At 42.5% G+C, this 12,353-nt stretch overlaps 1 protein-coding gene across 8 annotated transcripts in view; it reads right to left on the bottom strand.

Annotated features, from left to right (window-relative positions):
• The window catches only part of LOC308285913 (antigen WC1.1-like), a 684,166-nt gene that overhangs the window by 293,020 nt on the left and 378,793 nt on the right, over nt 1-12,353 (bottom strand). Inside the window, exon 1 of one of the 8 annotated variants that reach the window (XM_080726820.1) lies at nt 7,411-7,504. The exons of the other annotated variants lie outside the window; for them this stretch is intronic. Within the exon in view, the coding sequence (XP_080582946.1) occupies nt 7,411-7,456 (46 nt within the window). The 5' untranslated portion in view covers nt 7,457-7,504. Of the gene's footprint in view, nt 1-7,410; nt 7,505-12,353 lie in introns of those variants that run through there. 8 annotated transcript variants of the gene reach the window in all.

Below are 12,353 nucleotides of genomic sequence, written 5' to 3'. Positions count from 1 at the left end.
ACAACAATAGTATACAGTACAGCTATATTTAATTAGCAGCAATGGTTGACAAAACCGTTTCAATCGATCAATCAAACTTTATTAAGGACACTTGGTCCATTTGTGGAGTGCAGTTTGCTTCCAGGTTGTCCTGACAGGCAGTTAATTCTGTCTTCATTAAATATTATTGATCATTCATGAAGACAATGATCAGGATGTACCAACTAGCTACAGTATAGGCCTGGCACAATGTGGGTGAGCACAGATGTGAGCTTGTACATCGGCTATTTTAAAATAGCCAACATTTAAAAATGTACAGGGACTTAATACAATCATTTGTCATGGAAGTGGACTTCCCAAGCAACATGGAACTGCGTTTCTCCACTGGCACTGGCTGGCAGTCAGTTAGGTTGCATGCTTTGTTTACACGCTGTCACATGCCATGGTGTGTCTCATAGAAAAATACTACCTTAGGGGGGCACCATTTCACAGGAGAACATCAGTATGAATGAGTCTGATTAACGCCCGTCTGGCGGCAATTACTGGTATTATATTTCATAGGGGCGATATAGTGGCACGGCGCCCTTGGAGACATGGCGCCCCAGGCAAACATCTGTTTCGCCTCTCCCAATGGGTGGCCCTGCTAGCGGTTTCACTCATTCAGGTTTTGTCACAGAACTGTGTGACCGTGGCCTCTCTGCACTTATCTATTGGTTTTAACATTCTACAAACACATACGTTACCTTTGTTATCATTTTATGATAGATGATTAACTTTTGTGGCAAGTGGTCATGACCTTTGGGCAAGTAGAACATGACCTGTACTCTCCCAATGGGCAAGTACCTCTGAGACCTTAGTGTCAACCAGTGGTGGGCAAAGTAGCCACAATTCTTAGTATCAATACTGTAATAAAATACTCTGTTAAAAGTAAAAGTCTGAAATTCTAAATGTACTTGAGTAAAAGTAAACCAAGCAAAGGTAGTCATAATGCAGAATGTCCCATGCATTTCAAACGTTGAAGATAATGAAAATAACAGATCTATAAGCTTACGAAGCAACCTTCGATTTAAAGCAACAACCGATCTAAAAGCTCACAACTCTCACTACGAGCATGTAGATCAGCTATTTTCAGCAAGGAGGTTTGGTGTAGAGGGAAAAGAGAGCAGACCAAGTACATGGGTGAAAGGTCAAGTTTACTAAGTATTGAGGTTTGAGTGGTTAAATGCAATGATTACTGTCACAATATCGAGCTATTTAACACTGTTACTGAACAAACACTCTATAGCAATGATTACTGTCACAATATAGAGCTATTTAACACTGTTACTGAACAAACACTCTATAGCAATGATTACTGTCACAATATAGAGCTATTTAATCACTGTTACTGAACAAACACTCTATAGCAATGATTACTGTCACAATATAGAGCTATTTAATCACTGTTACTGAACAAACACTCTATAGCAATGATTACTGTCACAATATAGAGCTATTTAATCACTGTTACTGAACAAACACTCTATAGCAATGATTACTGTCACACTATCGAGCTATTTAACACTGTTACTGAACAAACACTCTATAGCAATGATTACTGTCACAATATAGAGCTATTTAACACTGTTACTGAACAAACACTCTATAGCAATGATTACTGTCACAATATAGAGCTATTTAATCACTGTTACTGAACAAACACTCTATAGCAATGATTACTGTCACAATATAGAGCTATTTAACACTGTTACTGAACAAACACTCTATAGCAATGATTACTGTCACAATATAGAGCTATTTAACACTGTTACTGAACAAACACTCTATAGCAATGATTACTGTCACAATATAGAGCTATTTAACACTGTTACTGAACAAACACTCTATAGCAATGATTACTGTCACAATATAGAGCTATTTAACACTGTTACTGAACAAACACTCTATAGCAATGATTACTGTCACAATATATAGCTATTTAACACTGTTACTGAACAAACACTCTATAGCAATGATTACTGTCACAATATAGAGCTATTTAACACTGTTACTGAACAAACACTCTATAGCAATGATTACTGTCACAATATCGAGCTATTTAATCACTGTTACTGAACAAACACTCTATAGCAATGATTACTGTCACAATATAGAGCTATTTAACACTGTTACTGAACAAACACTCTATAGCAATGATTACTGTCACAATATCGAGCTATTTAATCACTGTTACTGAACAAACACTCTATAGCAATGATTACTGTCACAATATCGAGCTATTTAACACTGTTACTGAACAAACACTCTATAGCAATGATTACTGTCACAATATCGAGCTATTTAATCACTGTTACTGAACAAACACTCTATAGCAATGATTACTGTCACAATATCGAGCTATTTAACACTGTTACTGAACAAACACTCTATAGCAATGATTACTGTCACAATATCGAGCTATTTAACACTGTTACTGAACAAACACTCTATAGCAATGATTACTGTCACAATAATAATAATAATATTTATTGTCCCCGGAGGGAAATTTGTCTTCACAGTCTGTTCAAACAAGAAACAACATGTAACACATAGCCAAAAAGACAACACAACATATCACACAGACAAGTCATCAGTACCCCACTATACACAGAAAAAGACCCTCTTAGCGACGGGGGCGATTGTTCAGCAGAGTGTTAAGTGCAGCAATGGCTGAGGGGACAAAACTCCTTTTAAACCGAACTTTTTGCCACGCCAAGGTTCTGTATCTTCGCCCAGATGGCATAAGGTCAAAGTGGCGATGCAGAGGATGGTCAGTGTCACTTGTTATTGAGAGTGCTAAGCGTGTAATGGCCTTATCGTTCATATCAGACAGTGTGGGTATGGGAAGTCCAATGATCTTGGAAGCAATACGGGTAATACTGTAAAGTTTGTTTCTGTTAGGCATGGACAGTATGGTGAAGAAACATGCAGAGCAGTACAACAGAACAGGTTGTATAATGCTTTTGTACAGTAATAACAGAAGATGGGGGGCAACGGATAGTGATCTTAGCTTACGGATTACATGAAGTCTTTGCTGAAAACGTTTATGGATAGATGTAATGTGTTGATCAAACCTCAGTTCATTGTCCAAAGTGAGTCCAAGATATGTGAAGCTATCAACCTGTTCGACTGCTTTACCATGAATAGTGAGTGGGTTAAGTCCAGTGTGGGTTTCTTGAAAAACCAGCTCTTTTGTTTTGTCCACGTTCAACTCTAGATAGTTGTCAGTGCACCACTGTGTAAAATGAGAGATGGTGTTCTGGTAGTCCGTAATAGAGTTATTGTCATGAAGCAGTCCGAGAATAGCAGTATCATCAGAGTATTTAAAGTAGGTGATATTGGTGGGGAAGGGGCTGGTGCAGTCATTTGTGTATAGTGTGTAGAGGAAGGGGCTGAGGACGCAGCCCTGCGGGGCTCCTGTGTTGGTAATGACTGTTGATGAAAATGATGAACCTACTTTAACTGCTTGTGGTCTATTATTATATAGAGCTATTTAACACTGTTACTGAACAAACACTCTATAGCAATGATTACTGTCACAATATAGAGCTATTTAACACTGTTACTGAACAAACACTCTATATAGCAATGATTACCGTCACAATATAGAGCTATTTAACACTGTTACTGAACAAACACTCTATAGCAATGATTACCGTCACAATATAGAGCTATTTAACACTGTTACTGAACAAACACTCTATATAGCAATGATTACCGTCACAATATAGAGCTATTTAACACTGTTACTGAACAAACACTCTATAGCAATGATTACCGTCATAATATAGAGCTATTTAACACTGTTACTGAACAAACACTCTATAGCAATGATTACCGTCACAATATAGAGCTATTTAACACTGTTACTGAACAAACACTCTAGAGCAATGATTACCGTCACAATATAGAGCTATTTAACACTGTTACTGAACAAACACTCTATAGCAATGATTACTGTCACAATATAGAGCTATTTAACACTGTTACTGAACAAACACTCTATAGCAATGATTACTGTCACAATATAGAGCTATTTAACACTGTTACTGAACAAACACTCTATAGCAATGATTACTGTCACACTATAGAGCTATTTAACACTGTTATTGAACAAACACTCTATAGCAATGATTACTGTCACAATATAGAGCTATTTAACACTGTTACTGAACAAACACTCTATAGCAATGATTACTGTAACAATATAGAGCTATTTAACACTGTTACTGAACAAACACTCTATAGCAATGATTACTGTCACAATATAGAGCTATTTAACACTGTTACTGAACAAACACTCTATAGAAATGATTACTGTCACAATATAGAGCTATTTAACACTGTTACTGAACAAACACTCTATAGCAATGATTACTGTCACAATATAGAGCTATTTAGCATTATTACTGAACAAACACTCTATAGCAATGATTACTATCACAACCTTTCTGATAGGACCTTCCAGGTCAACATAGGGAGCTCGTCATCCTCCATCGCCCCCCTCTCCTGTGGTGTCCCGCAGGGGTCGATCCTCGGGCCATTACTTTTCTCCCTTTACATGCTCCCACTAGGTTCCATTATTAAAAAACATGCCATCTCCTTCCATCTCTACGCCGACGACACCCAATTGTATCTCCCGCTCAACCAAGACAATAACCACTCTACACAGCCCCTGCTAGACTGCCTCTCTGACATCAAAACCTGGATGTCAAACAATGTCCTCATGCTCAACGACAATAAAACCGAAGTCATCCTTTTTGGCCCCCCACATAAAACCATCAACATTCCCGCTACCCTTGGATCACTTATTTTCAAACCCCATGTAAAAGACCTTGGTGTAATACTGGACTCATCTCTAAAGTTCGACAGACAGATAAACGCTGTGGTAAAAGGCGCCTTTTTCCAACTCAGGCAGCTCGCCAAAATAAAACCATTCCTCACCCGGTCTGATATGGAAAAAGTCACACATGCCCTTATCTCATCGAGACTCGACTACTGTAACTCGCTGTACTCAGGAGTTGCCTGCTCATCCCTATCCAGCAATGATTACTGTCACACTATAGAGCTATTTAACACTGTTATTGAACAAACACTCTATAGCAATGATTACTGTCACACTATAGAGCTATTTAACACTGTTATTGAACACACACTCTATAGCAATGATTACTGTCACACTATAGAGCTATTTAACACTGTTACTGAACAAACACTCTATAGCAATGATTACTGTCACAATATAGAGCTATTTAACACTGTTACTGAACAAACACTCTATAGCAATGATTACTGTCACAATATAGAGCTATTTAGCAGACTGCCCCATGCCCACCACTAGCACTGGGTCCATGGGGGGCATATCAGACAGCCCCATGCCCATTGCTGTGTCGCGGTCGATGGGTGCTCTTCTGCCCGGTGAGAAGGATTAAGAGTGGTGTTCTAGTGTAGCTCCCCCTGGGAGATACAGCTAGATGCAGAGGGTGACTGGTTCCTCCCACCAACCTGAGGCTGAGCAGCAGAGCGGGGAGGTGTGTCGTGGAGGCGCACACGGTTGTACACCGCTGTGTGGCACGACTGACCCCCGGTCGTGCCACACAGGGGTCGGTTATGCGAGCTGCCGGGTGTGAAAGGTTTTATCTGTCCCGTACGTCCACAATATGTGTGTAACGTCCGTCCCGGTCTGATGATTGGATGATTAAAAATGTCCAATGAGACCATACTTTGAGGATTGGTCAAGCTTCACATGACAATTCGGCCCTCCAGATAAAATCATTCATTCATTCAGAATTGGAAGAATGTATAGATCACAGAGTTCATAGCTCTAGAACACATAGAATAAAAGTTCACCGCTTCACTTCGAACCGAGGTTTGAATTTTCATATTATTGTTATTTACTTGATCATTGTACAATCACATAAATGCATCAGAGCATGTCTTTTGGCGACATAGCATCTGTTTGACGGTTCATCCTTTGAATTTTAACCTGGTGAAATGCTAAGCTGTCGACGTGGGTAAATGTTATCCTCTATGCCTAAACCTAAACCTATACCTAACCCTAACCTCAGTAACCGTGACGCGGGTGATTAGCTAACCTGTCGACTCCCTTAGTTGAAATGATGAGACGTAGGAATAACAAGATTTCCCCCCTAATGTCATATTAACGGTACACGAATATGTGTCACGGTCTGCCTCTCCACAGACCATGTACCCACTTCGGCCACTCCCACATTCCATTCCCTCTCACAGTCCTAGTTACTCACCTGTTCCCACTCCCAGTGCTGGGCCTATGATTCAGCCCGGGAAAAAGAGTTGTAGAGGCCCTCATTGCGCAGATTTGCCATTTCAGATCATGACAAGTGACAAGCCAGTGGGCCAATTACTGTACATGAGTTATATTTCGTTGTGGAAACCTTGTATGTCCAAAACTGTTTGTTTTGTATTTATCATTTTAAAAATGATTTAAGCCGATCTACAAGCACACAACGCCTTGCACCGCGAGGCGTTGTGTGCTTGTAGATCTGCTGTTTTCACGAATTTGTGCAAAGGCCTTGTATGATGAAGCAGGGCTCGGGAATGAACCGGCCATTTGGGAGTTGTCCCGCTTTTCCCAATGGCCAGCAGCCCTGCATTGCCATGCCAATTACACACCTGTGAACACTTCTCCAATCAACCTGCCTCCTATAAAACTGGACTCATTGTCAGTTCATAACCTTGCTGTCATGATGTTCCTGCTATCCTTGCTTGCTCCTGTTGTAACGCCATGGTTTACTACTTGCCTGTAAGGTTTGATATGTTCCGTCATTAAATACTTTAAAAGTCTACTCTGCTTGTTGTGGCTCTGCTTCCGGGTTCTTCAGCTCTTCATCCGTGACAATATGTAAATCTTTCCCCCTAAGATACAGTTTGAGTCATGAGGAGAACTTCAGAGAATATCAGTTTCCATAAGGACAAATTGAACATTACTGTTATACTTGTCGTTTAACCACTTAAACCCCAGCATCCCCATTCTGGGGGGAACAATCTTCTTCTTCTTTTGTGTATCATCGTCCTTGATGATTGGTTGACAACATTGTATTTCACAAGATTTCTTGTTACTTAGGGGAGGCCATGGGGCTGGCTGTCGTCTTCCCCCCTTGCTGACGTCGGCTTAGGCAATCACCAAAAATAGACGATCTACATTATCAACGTATTCTGAGACTCCCTGAATAAAATATACTGGAGCGATCCACTGCTCTGCACGACATCATCCTGTGTCACATGGTATCATGGTGATGACATCATACAGTGTCACATGGTATCATGGTGATGACATCATCCAGTGTCACATGGTATCATGGTGATGACATCATCCAGTCACATGGTATCAGGAGGAGGATTAGATCTACTCACCATGAAGGAGCGAAGAGGCCAGAATCATCCACAGAATATTCTTCATCCTGAAGATACCTTCACTGTCTGCTCTGTGTGACGATAGCTCCACTGTCTGCTCTGTGTGAAGATACACAGATATATATACACCTTCATGACACTGTGTCCTGATACGCCCTCTCCATAGCCTTCCCGAACAACGGATCAATAACTAATGGTTAACTTTGAACAAGAACACCAAATAACACTTTGATCAAATCACACAAAAACATGCTGATACAACATGACAAGACAAAAATGTAATAAAATATCAACATAAAACGTTGTCACAGAATTCACCATGAAAGCAGTGAGATTAGACTATATAAGAGAAAGGGAGGTTTTGTAGGCCTAACATGGACAGGTGATTTAAAAGAAGCTTTTTCTGAACATAGACGTTTTCAGAAGTGATTTAAAGGATATCCATGTTGTCTGGCAGAAACCTCTTATCTCCATATGTTAACTGTTTGTGTTTTTCATAACAGCATCAAAAGTAGCAGATCTACAAGCTCAAAGCGTGGAACGACTCAACATGTTTTTGAACTTGTAGATCTGCAACTTTTGATATAGTTGAGCGGTGCTAACCGCTCCTACATCTGGCTTTGTGTGTATGTAAGTCCATCCATCCGTATGTCCGTCCCACAAATCAGGGCATTGGCCAGGTTTCACTGGACATTTAATGAAATTAACTCATAAAAGACACTGCTCACTTCACTCTGGGTGTGATTTTTTGAAAGATAATCTTGAAAACGAACAGTTTGTAGTGGGGGTCCCTGCTTCATCTCTCATCTATACAATATGTAGTGGGGGTCCCTGCTTCATCTCTCATCTATACAATATATATTGGGGATCCCTGCTTCATCTCTCATCTATACAATATGTAGTGGGGTTCCCTGCTTCATCTCTCTTCTATACAATATGTAGTGGGGGTCCCTGCTTCATCTCTCATCTATACAATATGTAGTGGGGGTCCCTGCTTCATCTCTCATCTATACAATATGTAGTGGGGGTCCCTGCTTCATCTCTCTCTCAGCTAAGGGGTCATTGACCTGAACGATCTTAACGTTAGACCCAGACAAGAGGACACTGTGTGCTGATACGACCCCTCCATAGCCTTAACACACACACACACACACACACACACACACACACACACACACACACACACACACACACACACACACACACACACACACACACACACAGTTACACAGCAACGGATCAATAGTTAATGGTTGACTTTGAATGAGAAAAAACAAATCTTACTTTGATCAAATCACAAAAACATGCTGATATAAATATTACATAAAGACGTGAAATATCTAAATAGTGATGTCATAAGAGAAAGGGAGGTTTTGTAGGCCTAACATGGACAGGTGATTTAGAACTGTTTTGTCTCAGGGCACCCCATGAATATTTTTTTTCATCCGAGGCAGCCCTATATTAAATGGTCGTTGTCGGGTGGAAACCTTGTATGTCCATAACCTTCTCTTCTTGTGTTATTATTTTAAAAACAATTTAAAATAGTGAAAATAGCCGATCTACAAGCACACAACGCCTCGCGATGCGAGGCGTTGTGTGCCATCGCGATTCGCGGCACCCCAGGGTGCCCCGTCACCCACTTTGAAAACCCCTGCTTTAGAAGAAGCTTTTTCTGAACATATGACATTTTCAGAAGTGATTTAAAGGATATCCATGCTGTCTGGCAGAAACCTCTTATCTCCATATGTTAACTGTTTGTGTTTTTCATATTAATGTCATTTACGTGATCATTGTACAGAGTCACACAACAGCATCAAAAGTAGCAGATCTACAAGCTCAAACCGTGGAGTAATCGATGTGTTTTTGAACTTGTAGATCTGCTACTTCTGCTGTTTCTTTTAAATAGAATCCTGAAAAGTAACAGTTGTGGACATATGAGGTTTCCACCTGACAGATGATTTGCTAGGCTTTATGTCCTCATGTGATCCTAATGTTATTCTAATGTCTTCTTCTTTCTCATGTTTTATGCAATGTTTCACTCTGCTTCAGGACGCTGCCTTGTCCTTGGTGTGGCAGAGAGAGTCACAGCCCCAGCCTTGAGGCCTCAAAAGTCTAGTATCTACAGTACCTCGTTCCATGGGGATATCCCTTTGAGGTGGTGGTTAAGATATTGGACTTTCACATGGGAGGCCCGGGTTCGAAGCCCGGGTGGGGAGATTCGGATCACCTCCGTTACATTGGTGCCGTGACCCGGATCCAGGCTTCCCTGTAAGAGGCGGTCAAAGGGGGGTGAAAAAATGTCTTGCTTCCCATGGTGAAGGGTTTTTGTCTCAGGAGCCCCTGAAGTGCCCTGTGAAGCTCTGGGCTAGCATGGGTCCATGGGGGCATAGCAGACAGCTCCATGCCCACCACTAGCACTGGGTCCATGAGGGGCATAGCAGACAGCCCCATGCCTACCACTAGCACTGGGTCCATGGGGGGCATAGCAGACAGCCCCATGCCCACCTCTAGCACTGGGTCCATGGGGGGCATAGCAGACAGCCCCTTGCCCACCGCTGTGTCGCAGTCGATGGGTGCTCTTCTGCCCGGTGAGAAGGATTAAGAGCAGCGTTCTAGTGTAGCTCCCACTGGGAGATACAGCTAGATGCAGAGGGTGACTGGTTCCTCCCACCAACCTGAGGCTAAGCAGCAGAGCAAGGAGGTTGTACACCACTGTGTGGGAGGGGGAAGGTTTCGGTGCTGGGCACCTAAAATTTGCGCAAGCCGCCGGGCGTGAAAGAGGGGAGGGGGGCCGGGGCCCGCTACGCTAGCGCTGAAAACTGGAAATACTCAAGTAAAGTAAAAAACTATGTCTAAATTCTGCCCTGAGACTGGGAGGTCGGGGTTCGATCCCCGGCCGGGTCGTACCAAAGATTATGAAAAATGGGAGCCAGTGCCTCCTGCTTGGCACTCAGCATCAAGGGTTGGATTGGGGGTCCCTGTGACATACTTGCATCATGTCATGTAGCTTCAAAGATCTTGAAGACCTCTCAACGTGTTTTTGATCTGCTACTTCTGTTGTTTCTTTTAAATAGAATCCTGAAAAGTAACAGTTGTGGACATATGAGGTTTCCACCTGACAGATGATTTGCTAGGCTTTATGTCCTCATGTGATCCTAATGTTATTCTAATGTCTTCTTCTTTTTCATGTTTTATGCAATGTTTCACTCTGCTTCAGGACGCTGCCTTGTCCTTGGTGTGGCAGAGAGAGTCACAGCCCCAGCCTTGACGCCTCAAAAGTCTAGTATCTACCTCGTTCCATAGGGATATCCCTTTGGAGTGGGGGTTAAGATATTGGACTTTCACATGGGAGTCCCGGGTACGAAGCCCGGGTGGGGAGGTTCGGATCACCTCCGTTACATTGGTGCCGTGACCCGGATCTGGGCTTCCCTGTAGGAGGAGGTCAAAGGGGGGGTGAAAAAATGTCTTGCTTCCCATGGTGAAGGGTTTTTGTCTCAGGAGCCCCTGAAGTGCCCTGTGAAGCTCTGGGCTAGCATGGGTCCATGGGGGGCATAGCAGACAGCCCCATGCCCACCACTAGCACTGGGTCCATGAGGGCATAGCTGACAGCTCCATGCCCACCGCTGTGTTGCAGTCGATGGGTGCTCTTCTGCCCGGTGAGAAGGATTAAAAGCGGAATTCTAACGTAGGTCTAAATTCTGCCCTGAGACTGGGAGGTCGGGGTTCGATCCCCGGCCGGGTCGTACCAAAGATTATGAAAAATGGGAGCCAGTGCCTCCTGCTTGGCACTCAGCATCAAGTGCCCAGTACTTGTACATCAAGGGTCATTGAAATATCTTGAAGACCTCTGACTTAAACCTACACCACCATAGTTAGTTGAAAAGTCCCTCAGGGCTCTATACTAGTATAGAGCTTGTTGTGAGCTTGTAGATCTGCTATTTTCTGTTAACATTAGGCCCAGAGAAGAGGACACTGTGTCCTGATACGCCCCCTCCATAGCCTTCCCGAACAACGGATCAATGACTAATGGTTAACTTTGAATAAGAACACCAAATAACACTTTGATCAAATCACACAAAAACATGCTGATACAACATGACAAGACAAAAATGTAATAAAACATCAACATAAAACGTCACAGAATTCACCATGAAAGCAGGGAGATTAGTCTATATAAGAGAAAGGGAGGTTTTGTAGGCCTAACATGGACAGGTGATTTAAAAGAAGCTTTTTCTGAACATAGACGTTTTCAGAAGTGATTTAAAGGATATCCATGCTGTCTGGCAGAAACCTCTTATCTCCATATGTTAACTGTTTGTGTTTTTCATATTAATGTCATTTACTTGATCATTGTACAGAGTCACACAACAGCATCAAAAGCAGCAGATCTACAAGCTCAAAGCGTGGAGCGACTCGACGTGTTTTTGAACTTGTAGATCGGCTACTTCTGCTGTTTCTTTTAAATAAAATCCTGAAAAGTACCAGTTGTGGACATATGAGGTTTCCTCCTGACAGATGATTTGCTAGGCTTTATGTCCTCATGTGATCCTAATGTTATTCTAATGTCTTCTTCTTTTTCATGTTTTATGCAATGTTTCACTCTGCTTCAGGACGCTGCCTTGTCCTTGGTGTGGCAGAGAGAGTCACAGCCCCAGCCTTGAGGCCTCAAAAGTCTAGTATCTCCCTCGTTCCAAAGGATATCCCTTTGGAAGTGATGGTTACGATATTGAACTTTCACATGGGAGGCCCGGGTTCGAAGCCCGGTGGGGAGGTTTGGATCAACTCTGTTACATTGGTGCAGTGACCCAGATCCGGGCTTCCCTGTAGGAGGAGGTCAAAGGGGGGTGAAAAAATGTCTTGCTTCCCATGGTGAAGGGTTGTCTCGGGAGCCCCTGAAGTGCCCTGTGAAGCTCTGGGCTAGCATGGGTCCATGGAGGGCATGG

This window comes from Nannobrachium achirus, assembly GCF_963921795.1.
Source record: "Nannobrachium achirus genome assembly, chromosome: 5".
In the NCBI taxonomy this organism is placed as follows: Eukaryota; Metazoa; Chordata; class Actinopteri; order Myctophiformes; family Myctophidae; genus Nannobrachium; species Nannobrachium achirus.
The sequence above is the reverse complement of the archived record's forward strand: the minus strand, read 5'-3'. Positions and strand labels throughout refer to the sequence as shown.